General features: G+C 41.0%; 1 protein-coding gene across 5 annotated transcripts in view; it reads left to right on the forward strand.

Moving 5' to 3' along the window:
• The first annotated feature begins 8,380 nt into the window (after positions 1–8,380).
• The window catches only part of LOC109106652 (collagen alpha-1(XV) chain-like), a 70,613-nt gene continuing 60,495 nt past the window's right edge, over positions 8,381–18,498 (forward strand). For 2 of the 5 annotated variants that reach the window (XM_042714001.1, XM_042714004.1), the window contains exons 1-2: positions 8,382–8,607; positions 8,685–8,758. In XM_042714001.1, the coding sequence (XP_042569935.1) occupies positions 8,576–8,607; positions 8,685–8,758 (106 nt within the window). In that variant the 5' untranslated portion in view covers positions 8,382–8,575. Of the gene's footprint in view, positions 8,608–8,684; positions 8,759–18,498 lie in introns of all 5 variants that reach the window. The other 3 variants (XM_042714005.1, XM_042714002.1, XM_042714003.1) reach the window with 3 other exon arrangements.

Below are 18,498 nucleotides of genomic sequence, written 5' to 3' on the forward strand. Positions count from 1 at the left end.
ATGTTCCCTGAGGAGGTGAACCACAAGCAACAACTAATTACTGTTTTTTGGTTTTGGTTTTTGTAGTATTGTTTTGAATTTATCTCACCAGTGTGTAAGACTATGTTGTAGTGTGTGTGTTTTTGAGGGCTTATGTGTGATGTCTGAGGGCAAAGTTTGGTTTTTCAGTAAGAGTGAATGGTTTTGAGTGTAGAGCTTCATTTTGACCTGAAAATAGGTTGTTTGGGTAATTGGGTGAGACGTTATGAATTTGTGTTAACTGTTTTGAGGAATATGAGGCATAGTTTCAAGAAATGTGTTTAAGAAATTGAGAAAAACTATAACACTATCATTCCAAACCTCCTCCTGCCCAAACTAACTCAGCTCTCCGTGTTCATCTCCGTCTGTCAGTGGATCAACAGCTTCCTGACAGACAGGCAGCAAGTGAGGCTGGGAAAATACACATCCAGCACCCATACAATCAGCTCCGGAGCTCCTCAGGGATGTGTTCTCTCCCCACTGCTCTTCTCCCTGTACACTAACGATTGCACATCTAAGGACCCCTCTGTCAAGCTCCTGAAGTTTGCAGATGACACCACACTCATCGGTCTCATTCAGGACGGTGACGAGTCTGCTTACAGACAGGAGGTTAAAGAGCTGGCTGTCTGGTGTACTCTCAACAACCTGGAGCTGAACACGCTCAAAACAGTGGAGATGATCGTGGACTTCAGGAGAAACCCCCCTGCTCTCCCCCCACTCACCATCATGAACAGCACTGTGACTGCAGTGGAGTCATTCAGATTCCTGGGCACCACCTAAAGTGGGACATTCACATTGACTCCATTGTGAAAAAGGCCCAGCAGAGGTTGTACTTCCTTTGCCAGCTGAGGAAGCTTAACCTGCCACAGGAGCTGCTGAAACAGTTCTACTCCACCATCATTGAATCCATCCTCTGCACTTCAGTGTGTCTGCTTCAGCTCAGCTACCAAATCTGACCTCAGAAGACTACAGAGGGTAGTCCGGACTGCTGAGAGAATCATCGGTACAACCCTCCCTTCTATTCAAGAACTGTACTCATGTGAGAAAAAGGGCTGGCAAAATCACTCTGGACCCCTCACATCCAGCACACTTACTCTTTGAACTGTTGCCATCTGGTCGACGCTACAGAGCACTGAGCACCAGAACGACCAGACACAGGAACAGTTTCTTCCCTCAGGCAATCCATCTAATGAACACTTGATAATAACTGTGGAACACACTACACTATTTATATTTATATACACATACACTTATTTATCTAACACACATACTTAGTGTACACTTAAATTTTTGCACATAATATACCTGCACATACAATTGTCAATTTGTATATTGTCATTCCTTACCTACTTATTTCTATTTTTTATTCTTTTATTGTGTGTTTTTTGTTCTGTCGCTGTCATTCTGTTGCACTGCAGAAGCTTCTGTCACGAAAACAAATTCCTCGTATGTGTAAACATACCTGGCAATAAAGCTGATTCTGATTCTGATTCTGATTCTGATTAGGCTGAACTCTCAGTCCAGCCTCCCTAAGCGTCAATCCGTGCTTCACAACATGGTCCACTAGTGTTGCACAAATGTCATTTGATAAGTTTGGTCGTCTTCTTTGTGCACATTCTCCTCCTGCTTCAGGTCTTCCTCGGCCTCTGCCTCTTCCTCTACCTCCTTCTCCTCTGTGTACTCCTCCTCTCACCCTCACTCTTCTTCTGACTCCTTCCATTTTGGTTGAAGGCAGGTGAACCTACCTGCTTCATTTATATAGTGCTTAAACCTGATTGGTGTGTCTACAATTTAGCAATCACGTGTTTGTGCACCTGATGGCTGTGTTTAACAGATTGGCTCATAGGTGTGGTAGTTTGACAGTCAGTGCTTTGGAACTGCAAGGAAGTGACATCATGATATACTTCTGTGTCTGATGTATACAAGTGTGTGTAATGTTTTGCAAATAGTGTGAAGCTGACAATGTGCTCACAGTTGTGCAAATCTAGCCTTGTGTTTTGCTCCTTGAGTGTAAGGTTTTGCTAATTGTGGGGAAAGTTTAATTTTAGTGTGTAAGCAATCGTAAAAAACTGTAAACCATAGAAGGGCTTCCGCACAGCCTCGCCTCTCACACGTGTACATTATTCTAAAAACCAGTTAAAATACAGGAAAATGCTTTTAAATAGTCCTAATGATCTTGTTATAGACTCATACAATCAGAGGTTGTGTCTTTTTTATTTAATTTATTGTTATGCAGAAATGATAGGGTCAGTACCAAATACCCTTCCAGATGATTACACATCACTTTCAAAAATAACTGGCTGCATTTACTTCATGATGGTTTAATGTAAACATTAATTGCCAGCATGTTTGGCTCCTAGCAGCAGTGACTCGTGTGCTGATACACTGCATGGCCAGAACTATTGCATTTTGACCATAAGCAAGATCCATAAAAAATAATGGACTGGATCTGGTGTAAATGAACTTGAAAACCCCCGAGCTGATGATTCTGATCCAGAGCGAATCCCTCCAGCTATCTTCATCATCTCTGAGAGCTGTTACAGCTGCGCAGGGAGACATTCATGCCAAAATGACATATTCAGTGTGTACATGAGACCCTACTGTACAGGTGTCCACATACTTTGACCATGTAGCATGACCGCAGAAGTCAAACAGAGCAGCTGTGAGGAGTGAAGAACAGTGCAGGGAACTGCAGGAAAGACTGCCTGAGAGAACACAAGTCATGCTGAACGTGACTGTAGAGAACAGATCCACAGCTTTAGAGGACTGCTCAGTGATGCAGTGATGCTAAATAATGGAATTCATTTATCTATGTTACAAATCATTTCTATGCATGACGGTTTCCACATAAATATTGTGCAGCACAACTGTGTTCAACATTGATAATAATCAGAAATGTTTCTTGAGCAGCAAATCATCATATTAGAATGATTTCTGAAGATCATGTGACACTGAAGACTGGAGTAATGATGCTGAAAATACAGCTGCGCATCACAGAAATAAATTACATTTTAACAGATAAAAACAGCTGTTTTACACTAATAATATTTCACTGTTTTGACTGTATAAATGCAGCTCTGGTGAGCAGAAGAGACTTCTTTCAGAAACACTCACTGACTCCAGACTACTGTATGAACTCATATTGCTCAAGTACAAAGGAAAGGTTTGGCCTGGAGGAGGATTTTACTATACAGCTTATCAGAAGTGCCAAAGATGACGAATGGCAGTAATTCCCTGCGTCGCATGCGTCAGTCTGCACGAGAAGGGCTGTAAAAGCTGTGTGTGAGTGTGTGTGTGTGTGAGTGAGTGAGTGTGAGTGTGTGTGTGTGTGTGTGTGTGTGTGTGTGAGTGAGTGTGAGTGTGTGTGTATGTGTGTGTGTGTGTGTGTGTGTGTGTGTGTGTGTGTGTGTGTGTGGTGACTGAGTGTGTGGTGACTGAGTGTGTGTGTGTGTGTGTGTGTGTGTGTGTGTGTGTGGTGACTGAGTGTGTGTGTGTGTGTGTGTGTGTGTGTGTGTGTGTGTGTGTGTGTGACTGAGTGTGTGTGTGTGTGTGTGTGTGTGTGTGTGTGTGTGTGTGTGTGTGTGTGTGTGTGTGTGTGTGTGTGTGTGAGTGACTGAGTGTGTGTGTGTGTGTGTGAGTGTGTGTGTGTGTGTGTGTGTGTGTGTGTGTGTGTGTGTGTGTGTGTGGTGACTGAGTGTGTGGTGACTGAGTGTGTGTGTGTGTGTGTGTGTGTGTGTGTGTGTGTGTGTGTGTGGTGACTGAGTGTGTGTGTGTGTGTGTGTGTGTGTGTGTAAGTGTGTGTGTGTGTGTGTGTGTGTGTGTGTGTGTGTGTGGTGACTGAGTGTGTGTGTGTGTGTGTGTGTGTGTGTGTATGTGTGTGTGTGTGGTAACTGTGTGAAAAGCGATGTGTAAACGTAAAGTCTTCTCTCCTGTGGAGTGGATCAACAGTCCTCATCCTCCTCCGTTTACTGTGTGACCTTTTCAGGAAAAACCCTAATTGTGTTTGGGCCGTTTAATTGTTCTCTTACTTCACTGGAATTACTGAATGCATGATTATTTGGAAGAAATGTTACATCTGTTGTTGTACTTGCTGATAATTACCACGTGTGTACCATTTTGTGTACCAAAAAAAAAAGCTCAAACTAAATGAATATATAAACCCATAAAGTTCTCCTAAAAGAATAAATAGTTTGCAGTTGCGGGTGGTTTTGGAGCGTTTCAGACGGGGATGTGATGGTGTCCGATGTAAAGGTGTCTGCTGAATCCTCTGCTCACTTCAGCTCAGTAGCAGCTGATAACACAGAGGCTGTGGGTGGTCCGTCTGCACATCAATGAAGATCTCACCATGTTCCAGACGGACTCTGAACAGCAGGAGAGCCTACAGGAGTCAGCCAGAACTGAAATAAACCACTATTCTGAGTCACTCAAACAGCCACACACGTCACATGATCATTTATTAGCTTTTGCTCAGATTTATTGGCTGCTGTCATGTTCTGGTCTTCATTTGTGGCTTTAAGGACATCATAGTTTTATTTGTACCTTCATGAAAAAGAAGTGTGCTTTATTGTATTGAATGTGCACTTGTAGTGTACTTCATAAAAACTTCTTGCAAATAATATAATATAAATGAAATAAAAGGCCACTTAAGTGACTTAAAGATAGACACTTTTGTCAAATATAAAATAGTGTCAAAATGTTTACATTTTAAATCGTGTGAATATTAATTTGTCATGCTTTAAAGAGGTTCACTTATATTGATGCGTTGACTAACATAATAAAGCAGATGCACTGTACTTGATTATCATTTAACTGCAGTGTGCTACTGGATATTACATTTAAAGTTAAATGTACTAAATTACAGCTACATCATTACAAATATATTTAAATAGAAATGACACTTAAGTATATTTACCATACAAGTACATTCAGCAGTACTTGAACCCTATTTGAAAGACAACAGAAGTAAATATGAAAATAAATATAAAGATGTTCTGAAGTCCTGCTTAAGTGAGTGAAAAACACTCAAATTCAGCTACTTGCATTTCATATAAATGTAAACGACAACTTCATTTAATTGCAATCAATATGTTATTAAGAGTCTGAAAACATTACCTTCAGTTGAGTAAATTCTATTAAAGTATATATATATATTTTTTTTTTGTTAAAAGTACTGTTATGCCAAAATGTGCTTCTTTTTCACTCATCAAAGGTGATTCCAGAATCTGAACTGAATGGCCTCTAGAATCTCTCTTTAAACATCTGTCAAGCCTCTACAGAAAATGAAAGAATGCATGAGTTTCCAGCACGTTCTCATGACTGAATCAGCGCTGAGTCACGCTGGAGCTCCACTGCTTGAGACGAGCCACCCACGCGCCCATCTCCCTCTCACACTCACGCCGCATTATTTTCATACAACAGCACCATATTGCCATGGAGATCTTTCCTTCAGCAAGTTAACCTACTTTCTGAAGCCCAGAGCGAGTCCCTGCCTTAGAACTTAACTAAATATCTCACTGATGAAAGGATGTGTAGTTTCAGAATCGTTCAGAAACTGACCTGGTTGTGATCCAGGGTCCAGAACTGTATGCTTTCAATTTGTTTTAATGAGAAAATCACTGGAGCTGCCTTGACATGTCAGACAGCGTGTGTTGATTTTGAGACACAAGCCCATCAGACTCAAAGTGTCCCAGATGCTGTGTGCTGCAGATATGATGTCTTACAGACTGAGTCAAGTGTGGATCAGCTCCAGGTTAGCAGTTACGCAGACTGGCACCTCAGCGGCCTGATGCACTGACCTCAGTCAGAAATCCCCGACACAAACACGGCTCTGAACACAGGAGCTCTCGAGTCTGTGTCGGACGAGGGTTCGCAAGGTTTATCAGGACCTGCGTCGCTGCTGTATCAGCCTGCTGGACAACAGGAATCTCACTCTCCTTTTATCTTCTTAACCTCACAGGTGATGACGGATGAGGACTAGATAGAGTCAGAAGATTCTTTGCTTCTGCTGCACGGATCCTAGACATCTAATAACAGCACAAATGAACTCATCTATTGCGTTGACCTCAAAGGGAATGAGTCAAAGTGAAGAAATCCTCAACAAAAAGTCAGTGTTTGTACAAGGTCCCCTCACACTGAGTAATGTCTTGTTTAGACAATAATAAAAAAAACTTGGTCTCAACTCAATTCCATTAGCCAGACTGGAGAGTTCATCCAGAAATAAAAATACTGTCATCAGTTACTCACCGTCATGTTGTTTCAAGGCAAGGAAGACTTTCTTTTTTCTTTTTTCTTTAGAACACATCTCGATATTTTGGGGAATGTTCATGCTGCTCTTTTCTATGAAACTACTAAAGGAATAGTTCAGCCAAACATGAACATTAGCTGAAAACGTGCTCACTGTCAGGTCATCCGAGATGTAGATGGGTTTGTTTCTTCATCAGATTTGTAGAAATGTAGCACTGCATCAGTGTCTCAGCAACGGATGCTCTGCAGTGAATGGGTGCCGTCAGAATGAGAGTCTAAACAGCTGATAAAAACATCACAATAATCCACAAGTAATCCACAGCACTCCAGTCCAGCGGTTAACATCTGGAGAAGACAAAAGATGAAACACATCCAGCATTAAGATAATCCATAACACTTCCTCCAGTGAAGGCACTCTGATGGCACCCATTCACTGCAGAAGATCTGTTGGTGAGCACATGATGCAATGCTACATTTCTCCAAAACTGATGAAGACACAAACTCATCTACATCTAAGATGGTCTGAGGTGAGCACATTCTCATTTTTGGCTGAACTATTCCTTAAATGGACTATCAAGCTCAAAGAACACTGTAAAATGTTCATTTCAGTTCTTCTGAAGCCATTTAAAAGCTTGAACTGAATTGAATTGAACCTGTTTCACTTATGAGGGAAGCCAAAACCAGTGCCATGTAGCACCACACATTTATTTATTTATTTTGTTTTAATCAGAAAAGTTAAAAATTCACAAAAAAGTTTGGGAAATGTGCTGCTGCTAAGCTTTTACCGATAGTTTGCATAATGTCATCATCCATAAAATATATACCCATTTTAATGCATCAAATTTGAAGATTTATAAGCACAAAATATGTTTCCTATTTGTTGCTGAGATGGTGTAGCACCCTTAAAACTGGCCAGCGATTTTAGGAAAGTCCCTGTCATTCTCAAAACTTGAAAAAAAAAAAAAAAGCAGATCCTCTGAAAATTACCACATTCACTATTGAAGCAATACACCATCAGATGTTCTCAGCTGTCTGCAAACTCCTCTAGAATCAGGTGTTTACTCACGTGAGACATGTCTGGTGATTTAAGTGTTACACAGCTGCAGGTAATGGCCATTAAATAAATGAATAGCATCCAATAAAAGAGTGCATGCAATCCCTCCTATGCATGTCCAGCACACATTTAAAAATACATCACGACTCCAGCTCAGTGGACGTTATCAAAGCTGTGAGCGTCTCTCTCACGGCCTCAGAATCAGCAGGTTAAGGAAGGACTGGCAGATATACTGCAGCTGTGAATGCTGAATAAATGAGCAGATCCTGGCGATGAAAGATGTTTCTCTAGAGCAGCTGAGATAGTGCTGGCAACCTCTACTAACGACTCGTTTCAGTTATGGGACATAATTGCTTGTAACTGTAAATGATTCAGCGCTGAGATGCTGCAGTGATCACAGGGGCATGATGACCGCCCCGCGTCAGCCTCAGTCTTAAATACCAGTGTGTTTCACGTGGATCATGTGCTTGATAAGACATAAGGTGACTTAGGATTTCAATAAAGGACAGTTTCAGTCATCACTGTGTTTTTCATGTATTTTATGTGTAATTTATGTGCGTAATACTATTTTTAAGGCCTCTGGTTAATTCACTTTGTTATGTATATTACAGTATGGTTTTATTTCATTTATTATTTTATGTTAAATAAAGATCTGTATAGACCTTATGGTTGGCTCATGTGATAACATCATGTGTGACAGCTAGCCCCAGTCTCTCCATACTGTTCAAGATTTCTGGAGTTCAGATGTAAGCGGTCGTGTTAATGTGATGAATGACAGCTGCGGTCCTCTGCTGGGACACAGATGAACTTAAGAACTTACATGTACTACTAGAAAAGAAATTCAGATCTCTGAGAAAAGCTCTTGTTTGAAAATAACACTTGGTTTAATATTTTAGTAACAGATGCAGTGAGATCCATACACTTTTGTGTGTGTTTTTGAAACTACTGTACATTATATCTTTGTCTTCTGGTAGATGCACAATACTTGCACATAATGCAGCATAACCTGCCGAGACAGACTTCATATGTAGACTGCACTCAGCATCATGCAGGAGAAGGCGTGGACGTCAAGCTGGTGTTTGTGAGGTGAGGGGTTCGAGTCTGAACGCGGAGGCTTGAGGAGGTGGGAGCTCTGCTTCAGCTCGGAGTCGTATTTCAGTGTTTGAGGGACTCTGGTCGAACTGAGACTGCCTTTGTTCACGTGGAGCTGCAGGAGAAGTCTCTGTCGGAGCGAGCGCTGCACCTTCTCCACCGCGCGTCATGGGGCGAGCGTGCGATTCATCGCTGCTGAGGTGACTGAGCTTTCCTCCCTGCGCTAACATATTTCATTCATTCATCTCGCATCATCTTGACCTGTGTTTCTGATCAGCAGAGTCTGGTGCTGGAGTTTGATCACTGTGTGCCTCTGCTCCTCTGCCTCTGCCTCGCAGCACTTTGACTCAGGTATGGCACATCAGTCACATTTTCAGAAAATCACAGCGAACGTGTTCATATGCTTCATACATTCATTCAAGCTGCAGAAAATAGTTAGAGGTAGGCTGTGCACGAATCGGTCCGAGCGGTTCTCGAGACTCATTTAACAGAGAATCGGCTCTTTTGACGCGCGTCGCGTCGCGTCGCGTCACAGCGTTGCTTTGGTCGTGTGATTTTGCGTGTACTTGGAGTGAACTGAAAATCTGTTACTTTAATAACCGATTAACAACAGAAATGTTACACATGAAACATAATGGAGACAATTACAGGTTTGTCTAATAAATGAAAAGGAGTTGATTTTAATAAACAACAGCATTTTATTACTCGCAAAACTTTTTTTCTTTCTTTTTTTTGTAGTTGAGAGATGTAAAATAATTTTAGTAGCATATTGTAAATGATAATATTTAGTTTCTAAAGTATTGTTTTAATCATGAGTGCAACACGTATACATTTACAAAACACATATCAATAAAGCATAATGGGAAAAGCGTGTGAACTGTGTCATGGTCACGGGATGACGTAATTACGCCATGGTATTAAATATTAGCTGGATCTGTTTTTGAACCGATTCTTAGAAATGAACTTCGACTGAATCGATTCGCATAAACGAGTCAAACTGTCCAATCCTAGGGGTTATCAAAGAACCTGTCCCGTTCCTGTGCTTATCTGTTTCACAGACCACTCCATTATTTTAATGTTGTGTTCACTTTCTGTTTTTGTAAGCTGTAATCTAATCTAAATGTAAGATTCATCTCAGATCTACAGAGCTGTTTAGGGGGCATGATGGTGAAAAAAATGAGATGGCAGGAAAAATTCAATGTTAATGCTTTTGTGTTCGCTCACAAAAATTCTCTAAAAAAGTGAAAAAAGTATTGCGTTTCCCTGAGAAGCTGTGCGCTTTTCCTTCCACCTCATATTATTTTCATCATAAAAGTTTTGCAAATGAACACAAAGGTTGTTTGGGGAATGCAAAAGATTTCCTAGTGAACGCAAAAGCATTGAATTATTATTTGTTTCTCCCATATCATGTTTTACCGTGTCCCTTTAAGGCTGGGGTTCTCATCTCTGACCCTCGAGGTCCACTTTCAGAGTCCAGCTCCAGCCCTGATCAAACACACCTCACAAGCTCATCAAGGCCTGCAGGGTCACTAGAAGGTTCCTGGCAGGTGAGTTTGATCACGGCTGGAGCTAAACTCTGCAGGACAGTGGAACTCGAGGGCCAGAGCTGCTTTAACGGTACATGTACAAATCAGTTGCTGCGTCCGAAAACTCTAAAACGCGGTCTTCGGAGGCAGCCTTCCAAGGCAGGGAGGCATCGAGGCATGTCCGAATCCAAATTCTGCTTCACTTCCTGTCTTCTTCTGATCGAATTCTGAAGGCAGCATAGATGTATCCTTCACTGCCTTTGACATCCCACAATCCTGTGCGTTCCATTCCGTGACTTTTGAGCTGAAAAATAAAGATGGTCAGGTGGTCAGTTTGTATGTAAATGTATATTTCTGACTAACTTTTTGCACTTTTGATGTTATTTCTAGTAATAAATCAGAAATATAGTAATTGAATATTCGTTTAGTTATCACCAAAACTCGTTCTATTGTGTTGTAGATCATTAAACTGTTACTCTGCCTCAGAAGCCTGTCTGAAATCACTTTCATGAGGTGCCTTCGTGCAAAAACGCTGCCTGCAGAGTCATCGCCTCATACGGCAGCGAGGCAGCAAGTCAGATAGGCTTTCAGACACAGCAAATATTTCACATACATCAGGGTGACCACCTGCAGAGTCCAGCTCCAGCCCTGATCAAACACAGCTGTCTGTAATTATCAAATGCTATTGACGACCTCCGTTAGCTGGTCTAGTGTTTGATCAGGGTTGAGCTGGAGCTTGCAGGAAGGTAGATCTCCAGGAACAGGGCTGGGCACCCTTGATGTCCATGTATTTTGTAAGTAGGTGTGCAATAAAGGGATATTTTTGTTATTGTTAAAAAAACAAAACCTATAGTTTCAGGGTGAAATGAGACCCACTAAACGCTCAGAACAGACTGTAGGCCACAGGTGAACACGAGCAGCACAGGAGCCGCTGGGAGACTGAATGATGAATGACTCGGGTTGAGCTGAGACGGCCGTGATGATGATGATGATGATGCACTCTGGCTCTGATGTGGTTTTCTCTTAGTGCTGAGATGGCAGAACTCTTTCAGAAACTGTTGCTGCATCATGATTTATTAAGATGCATTTATATTAATTTCTATGTCCGTTGTAGCTATGTTTATATTGTAATTCCACAGTAGTTTTGAGGCACTATGAAAGTCACTTTCCATGTTTCCATCACTGTATCCAGGTGAGGTTCATAGTTTGTGAGGGAGCTCAAGGTCACAGAAGGTGGTCATAAAGGGTTAAAACTATTTCTTTACCTCAATTACCCTCATAATGACAGATAGTTGGCACAGTAACTCTGTTCGGTCGAAATTCGCTGAAGAGTAATCTTCCCTAAGGATGACATCATGTCCACAAAAGCTGTATTGTGTTCCATCTGTAAAATAACGCAGAGCTGTTCATTCTCGGTCCAAACGGGACGCGTGCCAAAGGATCGCATTCTTGACCTCCATTTATGTTGATGAACTTAATATGTTCTGAGATATGGCTTGGCTGTCAATAACAATGCAGTTTCTCTGCTTGGAAATCAGCTGATATTTGACACGTTGCTCCAAATGCAGGAGAAAAGCTTCAGAATGTGCATTTAAAGGGGTATTTCACCCACCAATGCAAATTTAAAGCATTTACTCCCCCTCACATTGAAGAGGAAATCTAAGTCAGTTGTTTTGGACCCCACTGTCTTTCATTGCATGGACAGAAATCATAAATAAGAGTGGCTAAACAAGTTTAGTTTCTAGGTGAGCTGTTCCTTTAAGCTTGAGGAGGGAGTGTGATGTTTGAGATGACCGCTTCTAGAGCTTTTGTGATTCAGATTTCACAAGAACTCCTGTAATATATGATGATAGATGATCGTGAAGAGCTCGGCCAGCACGGCGCGGGCCAGATGACTGATTTGGGACAAATATTTCCAGCCCCAGCTGTAAACACAAAGGAAATAGAGCCGTTTCCACAGAAACCAGCCTTCTGAAAGTACTGTAAGAGAGCAGCTGCTTTCTGATTCTGATGTTTGTTTGAAGCACAATCTTAAACACTTGAACTTGCTGCGTCCACACAGTTTGGCCTCAGCTGTTCTGATTATCCTGGTCATGTTTTTCTGTGTAAAGTGGCAGTGTAAAATCTTCCTGGACTCAAACACCTTTGTTCCACTCAGTTGAGGACTTTGTTTCACTGACCTATGTCCATCTGTCTCGGTGCACTGTGAGAGGTTCTAACGGAGGATTTCGCAGCAATGCCAGAACCATTTTTGGATTCCCAAAGAACCATTCAGTGATCAATTCTTGAATCATTTTAATAACCTAAAGAATTTTTTTCCAATATAAAGATTCTTTTGGTCCAGTGCAAATGCTTCGTGGATGTTAAAGGTTCTTCATGGAAGCATCAGTGCCAATTCAGGACTTTTATTAGTCTAGTAGTGGAGGTATCCAGAAAACATGCTATAATATGTTAAGTTTAATTAAACCATCAATCTTTATTAAGATCAATAAACCAGTATAATAATTTAGTATTGAAAAAGCCGTATTCTCTAAAGCTGTTCATGAAAGTGTTTTAAGTGGCATTAGTGTCTGTGGTCACTATAACTTTTCACTAAACGTTATTAATGCAAATAGATTAGATTAGATTCAGAATAATAGCTGAAATAGTATTCTTTCTTGTTCCATGGAGCTCATATTCTAGTTTAAATTCTAGCTGTGGTGTTCTGAAGTTTGACAGTTATATAGTCTACTTTGTTTCGGGCTCCTTTGAGAATTTGACAGGATCTCCGAGTGCTTTAAAGGGGACGAGGGGAAGCTAATGCACCTGCTAATCTGTTAGCATATCATAAAAAGGACTTCCTCCTATTCTTTGGCTTTGCATTACATACACAATATCTAAATGTGTGAAAGGTACTTCTTGGCTTAATACCTTATGGCTTAAATCCAGCAATAATCTGAGTGGTTGAAGACCACTGTCTGCTCTTCTCTTTCACTTCCACAAACAGAACAGACTTTACCAGGACATACAGCGTGAGGTCCGATAGCATGAGGACACCTCAGATCCACGCATTCTGTTTCTAACAGTGTTTCTGTCTGCTTGTGTTTCACACCAACCAAATGCATGTGGCATACAAATCAGATGTGTGTGTGTGTGTGTGTTGCCTAATGCAGTTGTTGCTCTACAGGAATGTATTATGACATACTCCAGCATTACAGCAACACAGTGAAATTAAACCATTTGGATTGACAGTGTGAGAAGATTTTTCTTCCTCCGCTCTGACACGTCTGCCTCCAATTTCTGGAAAATATTAGGCGACGGATAAAACTCCATCAAAGGAAATGAGCAAGAGTGTCCAAACAAGAATGGTGAAAGGACGTCTCATCTTTTCCCTCGCTGGCCTGGAGGACAGGAGACTCATTGTGAGAGATGCTAATTCTGTTTTGGAGGAAACAGTGGCATGTTCTACTGGTTTAACCGCAGAGTTTAGTTTTTCTCATTGTGAAGGGTCTTCTAATGTGAGAGTCAATGAAAACAGCACTTTAATGTGCTTTTATTACAGTTTGATTCACCTTACTGAACAGATCTAGTATTATGTCTGCAAGCTGCTTGTTGAAACACATTGGCCATATATATAAAGATGGCAGTGTGTTTTATGATTGACGGTATGGGAGTGAATCCTGTAATGTGTAAAGTATGTAGACATAGTGATGATAAGCAGTGACCAGCTGTGAACAGGAAACATGAATGAAAGCCCGTTTATTCTTAAAGGAGAAGTTCACTTCCAGAATAAAAGTCTCCTGATCATTTACTCGCCCCCATGTCATCTGAGATGTCTTCAGTTGAAAAGAAATTAGAGTTTTTAAAAAAAAAAAAAATTCTCGTATAATGGTCTTCAATGGGGACCAACAGCTGAATGTCCGAATCAGTTTCAGTGCAGCTTCAAAGAGCTCTACAGGATCCCAGCCGAGGAATAAGAGTCTTATCTAGAGAAACCATCACTCATTTTCTAAAAAACAAAACAAATGTGTATGCTTTTTAAGCACAGATGCTGGTCTTGCACTAGCTGGACTCCCGCTGGAGAGGTCAGCACTGACCCGGTGTTTACAGAGAGAACCTGCAAAGAAAGTCAAAGCTAAAACAGCGATGTTGGTCGATTGTGAAGTTGGAGAGAAAATGAGATGGAGTTTTTAGCTCTAACATTCCTTTCTGTCCAGCTTGTGCAAGACCAGCATCTGTGGTTAAAAAGCATAGACATTTGTTTTTGTTTTTTAGAAAATGAGTGATGGTTTCTCTAGATAAGACTCGTATTCCTCGGCTGGGATCCTGTAGAGCTCTTTGAAGCCGCACTGAAACTGTGATTTGACCTTCAGCCTGTTGGTCACCACTGAAGTCCATTATATGGAGAAAAATGTGTCTCTTTTATTGACAACAGCAGGATTACTGTATATGTGCTTCTCATTACAAGTTTGCTAAGATAGTTGGCTCGTGTTTCATTCCCAAATATATGTCATAAGCAGCTCAGTCTCAGAGTTCATGTGGATCATTCACTGTGAATCGAGTCGCTCTGAGAAGCTCATGAGAATGAAACACACAGTGCATACACTCCTTTAATTAAATCAGAGCGTTTGCTCTTTGAGAGTTTTGCACTAAGTCATATCGTGATTTCTATTTTGATTAATCATACACTACATTATGGTGGCTGTCACTACCTGAATGTTTCAGGAGTGCGTTTGGTAGTATAATGGAGTTTCCATTCACTTAATCAAAATCCATGCAAACAGAACAGGATGACCATATTTAGCTGTGTTATGTGCTCGGCCACTGTGTCCTACAGGCCAAGGAGTCAAATAAGGCCTGTTTATTTTCTGTCATTGTGCAATGAGAATAACAGCTGAGCAATCCAAACGATCCATTTTAAAAGAGGCCTGTACCATCTCCAGTATGCTTAGTGTCAACATACATGAGCCAAGAGCTGCTGTTATGCCTCTCTACCCACTCCTGGGTCAAACCGTCTGCTCCGAGCTCTTCCTGCTAAATACATCACTGTGAAGATATAGCAAGAGCACTTCATAACACACATATATATTATATACAGCACCATCCTCCCTGCTTAATCTATTATGCTCTTATATTTCCAAAAAGCTTGAAAAGGTTAAAATAGCAGTTAGAGGCTGACGGAGAGTGTTTGCACTCATACGTACCCATCCTTTTCCTATTATGTCATCACAACAGGAATGTGCAAATAGAGAAAAACAGGGGATTATTTTTGCCATCTGGGCAGGGAAGTCTGACAGGAATGAATGTATAAATGAAACGTCCATGAGACACAAACCAAAACAGGAAAGCATGACTGGATGTTCCATGGCCTTCATAGAAAAACACATTCCCATTGTCCTCAAGCTAACTGTTTGCATTTGACATACAGATGTTGAGTAAATGGAGCGGCCCTACTGATCTTTGACCTTTGGAAAATATAGATAGGTGAAAACATGTTTTGTGCTCTTATGAGTTTTTGATGAGAGACATTACACAAACACTGTATTGGAAGAGTACTTATACTGCCATGCACTTCAGTGCTGTACCGGGTGCGCTAATGAGCAAGTTTACTATCAGAAAAGCCAAACATATGGAGCTGGATATGTAATGTAAACGTCAAAATGTAAATGTAAGTTTACAAATCATGCACTATGCTAAAAGTGTTTTGAGCTCACAACATAGTATTATTTAAGGGATTGCATTAAAATAAGTCTTTAACCAATAATCTGGCTCTGTAATCGTAGTTTGGTGTTTTACTGTCACTAGTGCTTATTTCAGTGAACTATACGTATATACATGTGTTTTTGGAGTTGCAGGGATGTGTTTAGTTTGCTGTGAATAATGTGTTATCAGTGAATTAGCTGTTGACTCGCAAGTGATGGATTTAAACACTCGCACATATGGATTTCATGACTGTTGTTGTGCTTTTTTATGTAGTCTGGCTGGTGGAAAGTTCTTGTCAGCTCTGGACAATAGGAGGACTAGCATTGGGTGTAAAAGATTTTAACATTGCCAACAAAGTCAGGATATGACCTTCCTGCCTTCAGATGTATAGCCGTAGCCTTCAAACCACGCAGATGAAATTTCTAATGATTTCTAAAGCTGTTTATTACATGAAGGAAGTGAAATGAATCACAGGGAATGTTTAATGATAGTGTGAACAGATGTGTCAGTGAGTGCTTATTACTTTTAATTTGCTGTTAAAATGTTTTTGCTGGTGAATATTGATGGTTTTTAGCATCACTAATTGCAGACACAGCCCTTGTGCAGTGAATGCAGTGAAATACCAACACAGTCTCATGACAATTCATTACTATTTTACATATTTTAGTGGCTAATCTGAACTAATCTATGATTCACATGTTTTTTTCTCCAGTGACAATTAGGTTGAGCGGTGGACTTTCATTCTTACTTATTTTCTAAAAATTGTATGTTTCTCTCCTGATTCACATCATATGAAGTCATCACCTAATAAAATAGACCGGTTTTCCTGTGAGATCGAGTTGGCAGTGCTCACAAACTAAACACAGAGAAGGTTTAGCAAGGCAGTATTTACTACATATTTAAATGAAGTCGTTGCAGTTTTTCAGCATGAATAAAGTAGCCTGATCAGAGATTATACACAAACGTCTGTGCGATAGAAATGTTTGTGTTCATTTGACATGTGTTTGCGCTATTAGCTGATTTCTTTACCGAATCGGGTAATTAAAACCGCTTAGATATCAGATCCTGTTTTCAGCACACAGTTATTTCTTAGTAAATTTCCTCCAGAACGTTCAGATTTAATCATGGGCGTTACCTTCAGTGGATTACTTTGACAAAATGACTTAGTTCTGCTTCATTTCAATTTTATTTGCCTTCTTATTTTCAAATAAAATATAGTCTTGTGTATCCAGATCTTTGACTAATCAGCATAAGGTCATATTCTGGTGAAGGACTGGACAAAAAGAGAGCAGCCGACTGCCTTATAAAGAGATGCTCAGATGAGGTTCAGATCACTGTAATTCACTGCAGGACACCAGCGGCCTGCTAATGTTTCTCAACCTCCAAACCCAAACATCATTTGAGCTGCTAATCACGGTCTTGATTAGGCTGTTAAGAGCTTCCTTTGGCATGTAAGATACAGTGAGTTTCTGTGTGTGGAACAGACTGTCGACATCTCACAAAACACGCATGGCTGATTAGGCTCTAATATACACAGCACACAAAGGAAAGTCCTGCAAGAGCAGCTTAAAAATCTCATTATCACATCCTCCATTCATGAGGCACAGTGTATTCCAGCCAGCGTCATAAACCCTGCGCCGCGGGGGATTCGTTCACGAGGTTCTGCTGTGAGTTACAGGCGACGTGTGGTCAGCAGATCACCAAATCAGAGTCCAGGCTGTCCTCAGGAGATTGGCTCCAGTCCTGAGATGATGACGGGCAGCTTTGGCGTTTAGAGCTTCCTCTGAGTCCAACACTCTAAGAGGAAACGCCTGTCAGTTATAACAGTCCAGGATTTAATGTGTGTGGAACACTACATCACCATGCAATGTTTATGAGATTGTTTACAAAGCTTATTGTGTCCTGTGAGACCCCATCTACGTTTACCCTTGGGGAAGAAAACCATTTTATTGAGCTGACGACATGGACATGACTTGTTCTGCTGTTCTGACTGAGAACTTGATGTGTTGGACATGATGTGGTGATTACACTCTCGTTCAGAAGTTTGGGGTTCGTTCTGCTCATCATGGCTGCATTTATTTGACCTAAAGTACAGTAAGAACAGTGAAATATCATTACTGTAATGTTTATAGCTATGAGGTTTTGTGGGTGGTCCAGACTGGCCGTCTCAATCCAGCGATTGTGAAAGCTCTGAAGAGACACTGTCTCAAACACAAACCCAGATGGGACGGTGTCTGAAACATATGGCCTCCTCCTTTTCAAGTCGTTCCCGGCTCATCTGTGCAGTTTCATCCTCAGAGGAAATTTGCTGATACAGATCCGACATGCTGTTGTGGCCCAATAAAAGTAAAGAAGACACTAGGTCTTTCATTAGGAGCGCTTTGGGCCTGCGGAAGTCGAGGCTAGAGGCCGAATCAAAGAGCATCTTCACTTCCCAGGCTTCTGCTGGAGGATCCTGATTGAGAGAAAGAGCAATAAAGAGACAATGAAAGCACTTGAAATGTGTTCTTTGATTGTTGAAGCTGTTTGGATGTGCAGTCAAGGCGGTTTCCTTTCCTAAATGTGATTTCTTTAATAAGCTAATATGCTGAATTTATTGAGCTTGAATGGCTTCATGTGAAAACAGTATATTAAATGCAGGGATTTAATTTTAGTTGAGCTATGCACAGAAAAGTGCTCCTGGAAAGCAGCAGTGTTTACAGTGAAGCGTTTGTCCGATGGCACGGCAGATAAAGCTTCATTAATCAAACATCCTCGTCCGTCGCGCGTGAGGCTCGTGTTTGTGAGGCTCAGGAGCTTTCAGTGCTTTGATTATTTTGACTGGTTTGCAGAGATGATCAAATGTTCCACTGTGGCGTAAGCTAAAAACATGCATAAGATGAT

Source organism: Cyprinus carpio, chromosome A24, assembly GCF_018340385.1.
Source record: "Cyprinus carpio isolate SPL01 chromosome A24, ASM1834038v1, whole genome shotgun sequence".
Classification (NCBI taxonomy): Eukaryota; Metazoa; Chordata; class Actinopteri; order Cypriniformes; family Cyprinidae; genus Cyprinus; species Cyprinus carpio.